At 36.1% G+C, this 17,638-nt stretch overlaps 1 protein-coding gene across 1 annotated transcript in view; it reads left to right on the top strand.

Annotated features, from left to right (window-relative positions):
* Window positions 1-17,638, top strand: part of LOC141257186 (scavenger receptor cysteine-rich domain-containing protein DMBT1-like) — a 458,733-nt gene that overhangs the window by 431,486 nt on the left and 9,609 nt on the right. The window contains exons 47-53 of the mRNA XM_073671423.1: window positions 2,642-2,656; window positions 2,732-2,888; window positions 6,186-6,391; window positions 7,851-7,871; window positions 9,392-9,548; window positions 13,057-13,277; window positions 15,467-15,605. Coding sequence (XP_073527524.1) covers window positions 2,642-2,656; window positions 2,732-2,888; window positions 6,186-6,391; window positions 7,851-7,871; window positions 9,392-9,548; window positions 13,057-13,277; window positions 15,467-15,605 — 916 coding nt within the window. The remainder of the gene's footprint in view (window positions 1-2,641; window positions 2,657-2,731; window positions 2,889-6,185; window positions 6,392-7,850; window positions 7,872-9,391; window positions 9,549-13,056; window positions 13,278-15,466; window positions 15,606-17,638) is intronic.

Raw genomic sequence — 17,638 nt, forward strand, 5'->3', positions numbered from 1 at the left:
TGACGTCCTGTCCACTAATTGAGTAGATAGATTTTGGTTGTGAATTTAACCCCATGTTGTTAGGGAAACTAGGAATTCTAAATAAAAGACAACCATGTCTGGGACATATAAAAACTAGTCTAAAATTGTTCTAAAATTGTTCCCAGTTGAAACGCATCAGTCCTTTCCTGTGGATATTGTAGATTTGTCAACCAGTACGTTTTTATAAGAAATTGAAAATAAAAGTGACATTTTATATTAGAAAAATAAATTATTAATTCAAAGCTGGAGAGTGCTTTTGAATACTTTGACGCATCTTGTAATAGAGATCGATCTACCTCTTTTTCTGACACCCTGACTACTCTCCATCTGGACTGATACATTGCTCAGCATTAGGACTGACAATCATCAGCGTGTCATTTAATACGAAAGATTTTTAGGCAAACCTAGAAATTTTGTGTACAATCAATCCCCCCACTACAATTGATCTACCTGCACATGGGGATACACCTACCAGGAAACCTCTTTTTTGCTATCTACTTTATTTATTGGAATAAATTTATTTGTGCCCTGTAATCACTTTATCATTGTGCATTATTACATCTAGAATATACAATTGTGAGCACGTAATACTACCCCCTGTGTTTTCTTCCCATAGTGCTATTTGGTTTGTGATTTTCTTTTACAAACATGAAAAAGGTCCCAAAATAGGGCTAATTTTATGAAAGGCTTGTTGACAAAAAAAATCTTATTTATCTTGAAAACAGCTAGTCTTTTCCCGCTCACTAAAAAAAATGGATAATTTTGGACAGGTTGATAAAAAAGCTTTTGTACTTTCATAATCATTTTCTGAATAGCAAACCCATAGCAGATCCCATAAAAGGGATATTTTTTTCACTTGTAGCTTATTTTCACATCACTTCTTCATGTGAAAACCTGCATACCACTTTTGTCTCTATATATAAAGGGACAATTTTTGGACAGATTGTAAAAAACATATCACTTCTTCACTTAGAAAAATCACAGCTCCTGATTTCCTGTTTCCACTGATTGTGTATAAACAGCAGCAATGCAGGCATCTTGCCCCCAAAAAAAGAATAATTTTTGAACAATTTATGCAATTTAAGAAGTTTACAATATCTGAAACTGCAATGAGTGGTTAAATAGGCTGCTAGTCACCAACGCTTACCTATTGATGTGAAAGAGCAGTATATTAGACCTAATTTTCTCTATTGTTACATTAGACACTATCTAATTTTCTTAAATGTTACAGCTGATTGCTGCAATTTCACTCAGGGACCATATATAGGAGTTGTCCCCTTTCAGTTATTTTTTGTTTCCAGGCTCAGTGATATGTAAAATACCAAACTGAGCTTAACTTACCGTCCTCAGGTTCAGTGTTGCCACTCCACCACTGCCTCAGTTTCTGTTGTTAGATTGATGTGGTGCAGCCAATCACTAAGCTCAGCGGCTTGTTCCATCTACATAGTCTGTGGCGCTGCACTCAGTGATTGGCTAAAGAGAATAGAGGAAAAACTGGAGTTTTAAAGGCTAAAAATACTTTATTATTTCAAAAATTCTTAAAACAATTACATATAAAATTGTCAAAAATTCATGACATACAGGTAACAAATAGCAATACAAAAAATAATAAAGACAATAAAGAAAAAGGGAAAGAGAAGTCCATGCAATAGGCAATAGGTAAATGCAGAGGACGAGCCCTCACTGGTGAAATGAAATCGGGGTTTCATTTCACCAGTGAGGGATCGTCCAGGCTAATGGGCAAGATCTGGCCTTATTGACTTGGCCTTCTTTCCAGAATTTGGAAGGTTCAACTTGTGGAGGAATCTAACATATTCAAATGTTACTGGGATACGTAGATAGAGGCAACTTTCCTCGCCATTCCTCCTCTGCATTTACCTATTGCTCATTGCATGGACTTCTCTTTCCATTTTCCTTTATTGTCTTTATTATTTTTTGCATGGATATTTGTTACCTGTATGTCATGTCTTTTGGTCAAAATTATATGTAATTGTTTTTAGAATTTTTGCAATAATAAAGTATTTTTAGCCTTCAAAACTCCAGTTGTTCCTCTGTTATCTTTAGCACAATTCAGGAGTGGCCAAATTTGCACATATTTTGCTTATTTATGGTCTATCATGGCCTATATTTATATACCATAATATCCTAGAAGACCATGAGTGTTACACATGTTTTATCAGGGTAATTGGATGTTTTGCAATTTTGCAATTCAGATCAAATTTATTCGATGCAAATCAAATTTTTGGAAACAATTTGTCCTATCTGGCAAATTTGAATTTCAAAACATTCGCTCATCTCTAGTGTTTCTTTGCAAAATTCTCAGATCCTCCACATTGGGAATCTGTATAAAAGTCTATACACTACACACACAGATTATACAGTGTGTCACTTGGTGCTTCGATGTTTCCAGACTCATTTCTTCCTGCACATGATCACATGGCCACAACTATCACATACAATGACAATTAAAAATGCTAATTAGTTTTAATGTTTAAAATAAATGTAAAAACATAGCATAATTATAAAGTGATAGAAATAAATAGTCATATTAAGACTTGTAAATGCAGCTACTAACAATAGTTTTTTATTTTTATCTTGTTATCTTTGCTATCTTCTCTAGGACACCTCACAACAGGTACGTTCCATATGATTTTTCCTTTCTCATCATCATAGAAAGAATTTGTGCTGACTATTTCTTCATTTGTTTCAGATTCCTCATACAGAAACTGTGGTGGTTTGTTGGCACAAATGAATGGGAACATAACAAGTCCATTCTATCCAAATCCTTACCCTGCTAATTCTCACTGTATTTGGGATATTCGTGTTCCAGTTGGCTATTACATACGACTATTTTTCCTTCATTTTGAGTAAGTTATTTAGTATTTAAATCCATTTGTGATTTTAGAAACTACTTTGTAACAGATTAATGCTTTAGATACGTGTTACTTCTACTCTTTTTTGTTTCCTTCCTCTTTTCTTTCAATACAGCCTGAATTAGACAAAAGATCCGAAGATTTAGCTTTCATGACCATCTCAATTCTGATGACACCCAATTATTCACATTGTTTCCTGGTATCAGCCCCACATTACTACAAAATACTAGTGATTTTCTGTCCTGTCTGTTATCTCTAATATGATGTCCTCTCTCTATTTGAAACAGAATTTTCAAAAACTGAACTTCTACTGTACTAGCCTACATAAACTTGATCTCTCCATTTCCATGTATGCTGCTACAAGGCAGAACATTCTGTAATCTTAAAAATATCTCCAGCATCTGACCTTTTCTCACCTTCGAAACTGCAAAAATTCTTACTGTTGCTCTGAATTTTTCTTGCCTTAACAACTGGAATTCACTACTAACTGGTATATACTGTATGATTGGATTGACTGCTGGAGGATTGAGTTCAAGTTGAATTTTCTGAACATTTTGAGATCAATTTGCGGTTCCCAAAAAAAACTTGCTCGGTATCATTTCCCACACTGTTGAAGTAGAGTCGGCTAACATCATATTGTGTTGCCACGAGGGCCTCTTCATAATTCCCTGCAGCTATGACATATTACAGATTATCATACACACAGGAGTTATAGGGATTGTTAGTACTGGGACCATCAGAAATCAACGGTTCCCAGCGAAGCACATTTCGTAATAAATAAATAAAACTGCTCTTTGTGCAACACCATCCTCTCCATTGGATATGTTCTGGATCATCAGTGCAGCAGAAGTATCCCTATATCCCTTTCTACTATTGCAATGATCTAAGAATATTATCCTTCATAATCCAAATCCCCCACTCCCATCTCTAAGATTTTTCTCATACTTCATTAGTTCTCCTGAATGCACTACCTCAAACAATCCGGTAATTCCACAGTTTTAAGAGTGCCCTTTTTAGGCATTTCTAACTATTCTCTGTTCTCTATTATTCTTCCTCAGAATCTGGTCCTTTCTATCATCTGTTTCAGCACCCTCCGTGCATTCAGTAACACTTTGTATCTGTACACATACAGATACCAGCTGCTGACCAGTTGATGTAGCTTTACATGAATACTCTTATTGTAATGGTTGGACCATCATGACTATTTCCTTATAAATTTTAATATTGTGAGCAGGGCCCTAACTCCTCTTGTTTGGATTGTTGAATTATATGTTATTCTATAATGTCTGATATTGTTTGTACATGTCTCCTCCGAATTGTAAAGTGCTGTGAAATATCTTGATGCCGTATAATTAAAATTATTTTTATTAACAGTGCATCTGTCAGTAATGTCATTCAGCATCAGCATCAGTAAGCCTTACTTACCACTTTTTGAAAAATTTCCTAAGTTGATTTTTCACAACATCAAAGTTTAATTTTGATGTGGTAATAATAATAATAATAATAATAATAATAATTTTTATTTTTTTTAGTGCCAAACATATTCCGCAGCACTTTACAATTTTAGAGGGGACATATTCAGGCACCAAAGACATTACAGATATCAAAAGGAGTGAGGGCCCTGCTAGCAAGCTTACAATCTATGAGAGTAGTGTTTGCTTTCATTTTCTTGATGCGAGATTGCTCTCAGTGGGAAAAACAAGATAATCTTGTAGTTATGATACCTAACATAAATAATATAAATGATTTTACAAAGCAAACTTTTGAGACTTCTTAGGTCTCTTCTTCAGGCATGGTATAGCAAAATATCTCGAAAGCTTGCTTTATAACATCATTTATTTTATTTTTTGTTAGCCATTGAAAGGTATAACTACAAGATTATCTTGTCTTTCCTTCTGAGAGCAATTTTTTTTTCAACTGGCTAACACGGTACCAAACCCTTTTTTTCTTTTTTCTTGATGCGGAAACACCACTACAATTGTAAGACTGTCACTTTGTTATTTACAATACATTCTTACAAATCAAAGTTGGAGATTTATGTTGCACCTATTGACTTTTAGCTTAAACTGCATGGACAAATTGAGAAATTGGTCATGGCTGTGAATAATGCATCTACGGAGCCATTTATCTCTAAAACTCCTTTTTAATCCTTTCACGCACTCTGACATGATTGTACATCACAGTCAAAGTGAACATGTATGGATCAAGCTACAGATGCCAGATGTAATACAAAGCCAACATCTGCATGTAATGGCAGCGATTGGTGCTAGCCTCGATCGCTGCTCTTTTCAAGCGCTGAAGTCAAGCACACACATTGGCATTTAAATAGTGCTGTCACCAGTGCACATGCTCACTGGTTTCCCATGATTGTTTTTATGGCTGCCAGGGTAATGCTGAAGGCCCCCCATCACCGCCATCTTGGTACTCCTTTGAAGTTTAGCCATAAACAGTGATTTACATTATATTCGGCAACATAATATAAGCAATCATCGATCAAAGGTTCAAGTTCCCTAGGGGGACTAAAAGTAAAGTAAAAAAATATTTAAAAAAATATTCCCAGTTTTAAAATAATAAATAATGATACATATAATTGGTATTGGTGATTGGCACATCCATAAAAGTAAAAAATCTAATTATAAAATGATTTTATACATACATTGAATGTTGAAAAATAAAATCAAACCACCAGATTTGTAATTTTTCAATCACTACAGTACTCCCAAAATATGCAATAAAAAGTGATGTATATACTCCAAAATTCTATCAATAAAAATGTCAGCTTAGCACAAAAAACACAATCCCTAACGCAGATCCATGGACAGAAACTAAAAAGTTTTGGGTCTCAGAAAATGCCGACAAAAACAACATATTTTTGATTTACAAAAGCCAGAATTTTATTTCACCACTAAAATATATAAAAAATGATTTAAGTTTCATAGTGTCGTAATGATACTTACCTGTAGAGTCATGTTGCCAGGTTATTTTTGCTGCACAATGAATGCTATAAAAACAAAGCCTGAAATATAATGGAGGTACTGCGGTTTTTCATAATTCCCTCCCACTTGGAATTTTTTTGCCTCTCTTCAGTAATATGGTAAAATTAATGTCCCACAAGTAACAAATCCTCATACAGCTAAATCGATGGAAAAATAAAAAAGTTATGATATAGACGTAGAGAAAAAAATTCAACGCTAAAAACAAAAAATTGTTTGGTTTCAAAGAGGATAATGTGCTTTTAGTGTGCTTTTTGTTTAGTTCTAATCACAATTACTTTTTCTTTTATTTAAACAGTTTAGAAACTCATCCACATTGTGCCTTTGACTGGGTGACTATATATGATGGGATTCCTCAGTACTCTTCTGAAATAGCAAGAATTTGTAATAGCAACAGCTCGCTCAACACTTTCTATTCATCTTCTAACATCATGAGCGTTGAGTTCAGAAGTGACTCTAGTGTACAACAGAATGGCTTTCTCGCAGTGTTTTCATCAATTTATGGTTAGTATTATAATATAAAGAATATTAATGAAGATCCACAAACATGAAAATGTTCACAGCATTATGTAGAAATCGAGGTCTGACATAAAAGTTTGTCTATACTCTATGAAAACAAACCTTTGATTTATACCAGTTTGCCGTTATGGAAGATATACAGTATTTTTAAATTGATCCTTTATCTGCTCATAATGGAATTAGGGATAGAACAAATATTTATGAAAGTGATCAAATCACTAGAAAGCTATAACTTATGATGAATATACGGTATCAGATCCACTATCTGTAATCCTCTAAAACAATCATGTTAGGTTCTATAAAGTATTGATCTATAGATCTGAATTTGTTTTAAAAAATTCCCACCAAGATTGCTTTTTAACAGAGCCAAAAGCACAGTGCATTGACTAGAACAGAGTATTTAACACGCTGTGGGTTTTATTGTCTATAGTTTTTTTCATGAATGTTTGTATATATGAGCGTATGAAACTTTACCTTTAACTCTGTTATTTCTTTTAAATCAATCACATTATTAACTATGTATGACAGTAGGGTAGGGAGGTGTGTAAGAAGAGAACATAATAAAAAGCTGCACATATTTAGAAATTGTCCCACACAATTTTTTTTTTTAAATCTGGTGCTGAATATACATACAACCTGCAGCAGGTCAAACCAAACAAAAAATCACAGAAGAAAAATTTAGATCTATTTGGCAATATTGGTATAATAATTCAGACCTCGGACCATAAAAAAATTTGTACATTTGAAACAAAATTGGTTTAAGGCTAAATTCACACATCTGTGTTTCACGGTCTGTTTATAGACTGAAATGTCTGGACTGACCTAAACCCTAAGAGGCATGTCTGTCCGGGGACTGTGATTCATACAAAGACTGTGAAACACAGATGTGTGAGTTCAGTTTAATAGATTTCACATAATCCCCAACTTTAGATCCAATAAGAAGTAAGGAAATCAAAAGGTGACTAAGTCATTAATTACTTACTAAGAAACTTAACTTAGTTCACCAACTGTAGTGCCTTGGACTTCTATCTTAAATGGATTATTTTTTGCCCCCCAAAGAGCCATCCCTACTTAATAGTTCTAGTCCTGTTGAATTAATGTAAGTGAAATATCAGGTAGTGGAGGTGCTTTAAGGCACCACAACATTCGGACAGGTTCCATTTTGGGCATTAGTGACTATGCTAATATTATATATTAAAGTCATTTTCTCCATACATACCTGCAAGACTGCAGGAGATCTGCAGGCGGGATTACTAATCCAGATTTGATCTGCTCTAGCTCAGATTTATTGTGTGCTAAAGCCAGCGCTCACTATAATCCTCCTGTTGACTAGAAGGTCAGGGAAATATAAGGAAAAACATAGAGAGAATAAATATTTTGATATTGAGTTGCAGTGATATTTTAAATATTTTAGATTTTAAATTGTTTTAATTTTTTTTTACAGATTATGCTACCACTCCTCCAGGTAATACTCCAGTATCATTTATTGAGTTACAGACAAGAACAATATGAAGTTATACTTCTAAAGATTATACTTTTTAATAGATATTTATAGAGTAACTGAACTTTTTTCTTCATTATTCGCACTTAACAGGCACTTGACTTCCCTGCAAATCAATGGGGGTCTTGAAACCCACTCTGATTGAGCAGTAGACTCCTGTAAAGTTCAATCTTAGCAAACAAGAGTGCACAGCTCCTGTCTGAGTGTGCACACAGACCGGAATATGGATTCTCAGGTTATATTGCACAGTCGGTTGTGGTCTCAGCACCCAGACCCCCACTCAGGCTATATTGCACAGTCGGTTGTGGTCTCAGCATCCAGACCCCCACAGATACGCTGGAAATTGAAATGCTCTGATAAACATGAAAAATTAGATATAAAGTTTAGTTAATCTTTAAATTGTAAATTATTCGTTCAATGATATTATTATGTTTAACAAATTGTGCTGTAATTGATTATACTGATCTCTTTTATGACATTAGTAAGTTAGGACATAATCACTGTGTATTTTTGATAATAAAAACAAGTTTCATGTTTTAGATTATGCATGTACTTTATATAGTTAATACATTTATCACATAGAATGCACTGCACCTAAGCATTACTATAGTTAAGTTTTCATAAGGGGATACAAAGTAAATTTAAGTAAGTTTAAAATGTAAAAAGTAAATGTTGCCTTAATATAATAGTATTATAATGACATGGTAAAAGTTTAATCTTTGGTACCGGACCCCAGTCACGACTGAGCCTCTGACTGTAGACACAAGATCTTTGAATTATCCAAAATAAATTATTGTCAGTTATATGACATGTCCATACTTTGTTAGAAATGAAAAAGCTTTTTAAAAGCACAGAGTTGTGTTTTTTCTTTAAATTGTACCCCCAATAAACTCATACAGTGCAGGTGCATGTGGAATAAGTTTTCCAATTCCAAAACTTATAATAATAATTGGCTACAGGCCGCTCACGACTGTGCGATAATAGGCAGAGAGTCCTGTTTTGTCACCTGGGCTCCTGATTCCAGTAGGGATTCTACAATGTTGGCTGACCTACTAGATATGGGAGCCTAAGCTATGCTGCTAATCCATTCAGCATCTGTTCAAAGTTGTATGGGATTTTATATAAAAGTAACAAAACTGTATCGAATTAGCAGTTGGGAGGCTGGAGGAGCCATAATATAGTACAAATTGTACATATAGTTGAAGCAGAAGTAGGAGTGACAAGACCCTGGTGCTTGTAATATAAACCTGTATTACATATGGCACATGGCAAGGGGACAGAAATATTACAGATATTGTATGGGAGTCCAGGTACACCTCAAACCTTCTTTCCTCTGCTTTGTTTCTATTTGAGCTATAAGGCATAGTATTTTTTTCTTTTCTTGACTTGTAGGGGACTTCATTTGAGTAATTACATTGTATTTTATTGTATGTATTGAGAGTAGTTGGTCAAGCAGGTAAAGATTCCATGTTTTTCTTTTGTAGTAACACCTAATTATACATGTGGAGGAGTTCTAAATGAAACATCTGGAGTATTTAGTAGCCCATTTTTTCCTAGACTGTATCCTAACAACGCCCACTGTGAATGGATTATCAGAGTCATACCCGGGTATACTGTGGATCTATCTTTCTTATCATTGGAGTAAGTGTCCATTTGTCACAGTGAATGTATATTTTGGTCAGTAATTCTCCATTTACATGCTTATACTGTACATTAAATTATTATTTTCTGCTGCCCCTCTCTGACAATCTCATTAGTGCCACCCAAGCAAAAAGAGAGAAAAATCAAGATTGCAATGATTTAATTACAAATTCATAACTAACATATCTAACTTTAAGGTCAACTTCTGACCTTATCACTTCTGAAATGTTCAAATGCTCCCAATGTTATTCTTAGCATACTTCCTCTGACTTTCTTTATATTTACTCCCTCTTCCAATTAGGACCTCACTAGATACCCTATGAACTCTGTGATAAAATTTCTCAAGCTTTTGCACTTGACACTTTTAAAATGCTGAACATTCCTTAAATGGGTTGTCCACTACTTGGACAATCTCTTCTCAATCTCATTCCAGTGGTGTCGGCACTGGCTTTCCCGCGGCTTACATGACATTATGTTACACAATACCTGTAAGCCAATCAGGGCTGGCAACTCTCCTCTCCCATGGAAATAATTGACATCTGGCTGAAGTGAGAGAACAGCTGCGACTCTCACTTCCTCAGGATATCTAGATTTGTGCGAAGGAGTGGAGAGTGAAGCAGCTGCTGATTGGCTGCAGGGATTACATGACATAACAATGTCAAGCGAGTCCTGGGAGAGACAGTGCTGACACAGCTGGAATGTCGCCAGCATTGGAGGTGGGTATCAGTGTTATTATTTTACTGGGGGGAAACATAGTGATTAAGAAGGGGCTGTCTGAGTAGTGGAAAACCAAACTCTTCAAGCCTGCAAGCTACTTCTTTTTACTTAAAGTCACTGTTGTTCCAACAATTGTTGCTCCAAATGTTTATAAATCAAGAGAAACAGAGAAAAATGATTATTTCTGCACTTATAAGCCACTATGTCTCCTCCCTCTTGAAGTCATGCTTAAAAACAAGTTAATTCTATCTTGGTCAAAACAAGATGAATTGTCAGCTCACACGGTTACCAGGCCAGTTCATGGATGATGTTTCAAGGCAAAGTAGAAGTGAAGGAGGAGCAGAGTAAAAAGCAGCATAAAAGAGAGGCATAGACACACATACGCCTACTGATGCTTTCTAGCAAGTGTTTTATCTAACCCCAGTTCTGGATTTATAGCTACACTGCTCAATATTGCAGTGTAATGTCCACAATACTGCATCTGCTTCTGAACATGTGTTAAATGGAGACAGGAGTGTAGGAATCCCTCATGTTTCAGTATGTTTCTGTATGTTGTATATAGGAAACATTATAGCAGATACTTTTCCCCCACTAATGGTATATGCATATGTTAAGTATTTGTTGCAGACATTAAAAAAAAAAGTGTCTCTTGGCAAAACAAACGCTGCATAAAAAACATTGCCACATTTTTTGGTATTTTTATGTGTTTTTTCCCAGTTGTTAGAATAGTTGAAAAACATTACCAAAAATTAAAGAATTGACATACTAAAAATAAGCAATGTGTGCATGAGATTTCAGAAATCTCATTTACTTTGCTGGGACAGTAAAATCCTGTATTTTTCATGAAAAAAACATAGCAAAAACGCAATACAGTTAGGTCCATATATATTTGGACAGAGACAACATTTTTCTAATTTTGGTTCTAGACATTACCACAATGAATTTTAAACAAAACAATTCAGATGCAGTTGAAGTTCAGACTTTCAGCTTTCATTTGAGGATATCCACATTAAAATTGGATGAAGGGTTTAGGAGATTCTGCTCCTTAACATGTGCCACCCTGTTTTTAAAGGGACCAAAAGTAATTGGACAATTGACTCCAAGGCTATTTCATGGACAGGTGTGGGCAATCCCTTCGTTATGTCATTCTCAATTAAGCAGATAAAAGGCCTGGAGTTGATTTGAGGTGTGGTGCTTGCATTTGGAAGGTTTTGCTGTGAAGTAAACATGCGGTCAAATGAGCTCTCCATGCAGGTGAAACAAGCCATCCTTAAGCTGCAAAAACAGAAAGAACCCATCCAAGAAATTGCTACAATTTTAGGAGTGGCAAAATCTACAGTTTGGTACATCCTGAGAAAGAAAGAAAGCACTGGTGAACTCATCAATGCAAAAAGACCTGGGCGCCCATGGAAGACAACAGTGGTGGATGATCGCAGAATAATCTCCATGGTGAAGAGAAACCCCTTCACAACAGCCAACCAAGTGAACAACACTCTCCAGGAGGTAGGAGTATCAATATCCAAATCTGCCATAAAGAGAAGACTGCATGAAAGTAAATACAGAGGGTTCACTGCACGGTGCAAGCCACTCATAAGCATCAAGAATAAAAAGGCTACACTGGACTTTGCTAAAAAACATCTAAAAAAGCCAGCACAGTTCTGGAAGAACATTCTTTGGACAGATGAAACCAAGATCAACCTCTACCAGAATGATGGAAAGAGAAAAGTATGGCAAAGGCGTGGTACAGCTCATGATCCAAAGCATACCACATCAGCTGTAAAACACGGCGGAGGCAGTGTGATGGCTTGGGCATGCATGGCTGCCAGTGGCACTGGGTCACTAGTGTTTATTGATGATGTGACACAGGACAGAAGCAGCCGCATGAATTCTGATGTATTCAGAGCCATACTGTGTGCTCAGATCCAGCCAAATGCAGCCAAACTGATTGGTCGTCGTTTCATACTACAGATGGACAATGACCCAAAACATAAAGCCAAAGCAACCCAGGAGTTTATTAAAGCAAAGAAGTGAAATATTCTTGAATGGCCAAGTCAGTCTCCTGATCTCAACCCAATTGAGCATGCATTTCACTTGTTAAAGACTAAACTTCAGACAGAAAGGCCCACAAACAAACAGCAACTGAAAACCACTGCAGTGAAGGCCTGGCAGAGCATCAAAAGGGAGGAAACACAGAGTCTGGTGATGTCCATGAGTTCAAGACTTCAGGCAGTCATTGCCAACAAAGGGTTTTCAATCAAGTACAAGAAATGAACATTTTATTTACAATTATTTAATCTGTCCAATTACTTTTGGTCCCTTTAAAAACAGGGTGGCACATGTTAAGGAGCTGAAACTCCTAAACCCTTCATCCAGTTTTAATGTGGATACGCTCAAATGAAAGCTGAAAGTTTGAACTTCAACTGCATCTGAATTGTTTTGTTTAAAATTCATTGTCGTAATGTCTAGAACCAAAATTAGAAAAATGTTGTCTCTGTCCAAATATATATGGACCTAACTGTATGTGCACATACCCGAACTATATGCCAACCAAAAATGAGAGATAGAGCAAGCAGAAAGGAAACTTGTGACAATTTCTGGATACCAGTCATAAAATGGTCAGAAAAAGTGGTACTCTTCATGTATACGCACAACAGCTTATTCTGAAAAATACAAAATAAACTGAAAATATCTTAACAAGTCTCCATTATACAAAATATTGCTAATTCCCGATGATTAACTGTCTACATTTAAAAATGAATGTTAATTCTTTGGTTACATTTTTTCTAAACAGCCTGGAAAGACATCCCTCCTGCATGTATGACTCGGTGACAATATATGATGGCCTCCCATTCAGTTCTCCACTGTTAGCAAAAATCTGCACTCTTTCCAACTCTACAACATATCGGTCTACTTCTAATGTGCTGGGTGTTGTTTTCCAAAGTGATGGAAGTGTGCAAAGCACTGGATTCCAGGCTGTATACTCATCAGATGCCAGGAATGTCAGCTCCCCAGGTACTTTTGGTGTGATAGTGATAATGATATGATAAAAAAAACACTTCATGTTTGTTTTTGCTGTTTAATGCAGTGTCTTCTCCTGATAAATGTTTATAAAATTCATATACTTACCATTCACGTCACATTTTTTATTTATCTTTAACATAAATACCTATGAAATGCTCATGATGTATACATTATATGGAGCATGTGACATTGCCTTAAGGTGGCATCTGTTACCCATAGGTTATATTATCTGATTAACAAATTAAATCTTCATGCTTTACATGTCCAACAGTTGCCTACTATGATCTCATAGTTTGGCAACCATCACCCTTGTAAAAAAATGAATTAAGCTTCATGTAAATTTGTATTCCCCAGTGACTGGAACACTGTAGTCTATGACCATATTCCAAACTTTTCAGCATAATAACTTATACCGATCGTTCTGTCTTCTGTTTGACTAATGGACCACCAATGGGGATAATGGGACCATTCTTGGCATTCATGCTAAATTAATGGGCTTAACTTTCACAACATATCTGCCTATTTGTGTTGCCAGAACCCCTGATCCTATTATTCATCAATAGACTTTGGGTCTCTAGGTTCACAAAAGTGTATATCAGAATAGAAGGCATTAAGAAGTGTTTGTCCCATTTCTAAAAAGGCCTCATTATCCACATAGCAATAATTGGTTGCTGGGGGTACGTTTTGCTTTACCACTGTTTTACAGTAGCCAATGCTTCAAAATAAGATTGCAGCAATATATACTATAAAATGGCAGTGTCTAGGCTGTTCCTAAGGCTTCGCTCACACTAGTGTATAAAAAATCAGTCCCATTCTTATCCAGGAGAGTGGGACAATATTCTCTCGCTTCTCATCTATGAACTGTCCGTTTACAATCCATTTTTTTACTCAGCAGCTATCAATCATTTACACGACCATTTACAGTTTCCTATGCTACTGAATTGTAATATGCCTGTAATAATCAGATGCCATGCTGATGGTCCGTATGGCATGCATTTTTTTCTCTCTCACTGTACCGATTTCGGAGTCAAATCGCAATATGCGGCGATTTTCTTCTCATGCTGAGTACAGCTGAGAAAATATATGCAGATCTGCACTGCCTAACTGAATTACATTGGTCTGAGTGCAATCAAATTTTTTTTCCGACTTGCACTCATCCGATTTACATGCTAGTGAGAGCAAGCCCTAACAATCTTCGTGTTCAAGCACTGATCACAGAGCAAAAACTGCGGTCTCCAATTGTTTAACCCCCTTAGATGCAGTGATCAATGGCATCCAAGGCATCTGAGGCTTGATATAGAGGGGGCTGTTTTGTTACAACTGGAGAGCCACAGGTTGGAGAACACGGTTTTAAAATGTAGGTCAATTAAATGCATTGAAAAAACAATCAGAAATCACTGCTCCAAGTCTCCTATGGGCACAAAAAAATCTATTATTAATGTTGATAACATTTTATTTAAAAAAAAAACATATCTTTCCAAAAAATAAAAAAAATGTTGTTTTTTTTTGATATTGCTTACCTTAAAAATATATGATGTTCTTGCAATGGAATAAAGGTTACTTACTATTTTACAAGCAAGGCAAACAGCAAAAAAAAGTAAAACACAATACTGAAATTTTGGGGTCTTTTGTCTTTCCACACCCAAAAAAATGAAAAAAAAATGAATCAATAAATTAAATATACTCCAAAATAATACCAATTTAAATTTCAATCTGTCCAGCAAAAAAAACCCTCATACATTTATGCTACTATGTTAACATGGAAATAAAAAGTAATGGTTTTCTGGATGTGGCAAAAAAGTGACCTTTTTTTTCTATAAAACATAAAAGCCTTATACTTATTTGATATTTCTGGATTGGTACTGATCCTTGGAATAAGGTTGACTCATTTGGTTTTACTACATAGTAGAGAATGGAAAAGAACAGCAAAAAACAATGGTGGAATTTTAAGGGTTTTTTTGCAAACACCCCCCCCACAGACACACACACACACACACACCAAAAATGTGCATAATTTTATGTACCCTAAAATTGTACCATTGAAAAAAAACAACCCTTACTGCTACATTAAAATGTTACTTTTTGATCAGGCTGATTTAAAAAAAACTATACATTTGATGAGAGATGCTATTTTTTGTGTACAAATATAGAATTTTATCTTTAATACGTTGCTCTTGCAGCTAACTGTGGTGGGATCCTGAGAAATCCTTGGGGTGTCATTGAAAGCCCGGCTTATCCACACTCAAATGGCGCCGCAGACTGTGTTTGGCATATTCAAGTTCCAAACAGCATTATCAAGCTCCAGTTTAATGATATTGTGTAAGTAATATTTCAAATATACTTGACATAATAAAAAAAATCATATGAGAACGCATACTGGATTTTAATATAAGATGGAATAAAAACAATACTACTATGAATAGATACATTCTATGTATTCTTTATGTGGTAGAAATGCATTTTTGCTTTACTTCACCATTATGATATAACGGACATTCAGTGGCCAAAGAACATCTGGTGATGTTTATTTGCAGCCAATAAAATGTCACTGGGCATATGATGATAAGTTTATTTAGAGAACTTCTATTAATTACTTTTAATAATAAATTAAGTGTGCACACCTATTAAAGTACTATGCAAAAAACAACATCACCTGTTTATCGAACGTCTAGAACAAATAGCCACAAAGTACAAGTTCTTCAGCTTTCAGTGTCCAAAAAAAAAACAAAGAACGTGTTTGTCAGAGAATTATACAAAAGCCTCCCCACTAAAACACGGATTCATCAAGACTGGCATCAAATACGCCAGTCTTTGTGATCGGTGCACTCGAGTGGGAAGCACTAAATTCATTAGGAGTTATTTCCACTGCTGTGTGCCACCACACGAAATGCACGGCAGCCAGGACTAATGTACATTAATTTACACCACTCTTATGTTAAATTTGCCGGACGTGCTTGACCATGTTGCCTCCTTGTGAAGCCCCATCCGTTTTTTAAAAAGTTGGTATTGCTGGCTGAGATTGGCATAAAAACACCAAAACTTACCACAATCTTGAGAGATTCCAAGCAGTTTTTTTTACACCACCATTCTGGTGAAAACTGCTTGATGTGTCAGGCCAACTCTTTATGTAGACTTTCTTCCAGTTTGACTCTTCCATTCCATCAATTAATTATTTGTATCTTGTGGGAATTCGATTATTTCTAGCTACAACACTCCATAAAAAGCACTAATTACCTTGGGTACAGCCATGTAAGACAGAGTTTTGTCTTTAAATTCAACAATTATAAAAATGTAAAGTATTAATGGTTTATTTTTTTTTTAAATATTATCATTTGTTTTTAATGGAGTAAAATGTGAAAAATTATTTAAATGTTTTGATATTTTTCACTTTAAACACTAGGGGGAGCAGCTGCTGAAATTTGCAATGAAAACCTAGTGTACAACTAGCTCACATTACGACTGCAGTAAATGTGGGCAGGGTCTGGTCACATGTGTCTGATGTCACCCTTCTCCTTCCCTTCTGAATGTTATTTAAAGAATAGCAGAGAATAAATTTTAGGATTATAGTGTGGAGACATTTTGTTGGTGTCTACAAAGTGATACTGAGATGTGGAAATGTCACCGAGGACGGCTGACAGAGCTGATTCTGTTAGTTGGTGCTGCACGCTGTATCAGATGCTGGGGTTAGATATGCAGAGTGTATCACATGCTGTGATTAGATACAGGGTTCAGTGTAGTGTATCATATGATGGGATAAGATACAGGGCTCAGTGCAGTCTATCACATGATGGGATGCCTCAGCGGAGTGTATCACACAGGATGGTATTAGATATCATTAGATGTAATCTGTGACTATGCTCTGTCCATTTCTATGGGAGCAGTGGTGTAATGTGTGACCCCGCTCCATCGACTTTTATGGGAGCAGTGGTGTAATGTGTATCCCCGCTCCTTCGACTTCTATAGGAGCAGTGATGTAATGTGTGACTCTGTTCCATCCATGTCTATGGGAGCAGTGGTGTGTTGTGTGACACTGCTCTGTCCACTTCTTTGGGAGCAGTGCTGTAATGTGTGACCCTGATCCGTCTACTTCTATGGGAGCAGTCCTGCAATGTGTGACCCCACTCCGTCAACTTCTAGGGGAGCAATGGTGTGTTGTGTGCCACGGCTCTGTCCATTTCTTTGGAAGCAGTGGGGTAATGCATGACAGCGCTCTGTCCACTTCTGTGGGAGCAGTGGTGTATTCTGTGAAACGACTCTGTCCACTTCTATGGGAGCAGTGGTGTATTGTGTGCCACGGCTCTGTCCATTTCTATGGGAGCAGTGGTGTAATGCGTGACTCCGCTCCGTCCACT

This window comes from Phyllobates terribilis, unplaced genomic scaffold, assembly GCF_046119375.1.
Source record: "Phyllobates terribilis strain yellow unplaced genomic scaffold, ASM4611937v1 Scaffold_3__8_contigs__length_932513732, whole genome shotgun sequence".
NCBI classification, from domain to species: domain Eukaryota; kingdom Metazoa; phylum Chordata; class Amphibia; order Anura; family Dendrobatidae; genus Phyllobates; species Phyllobates terribilis.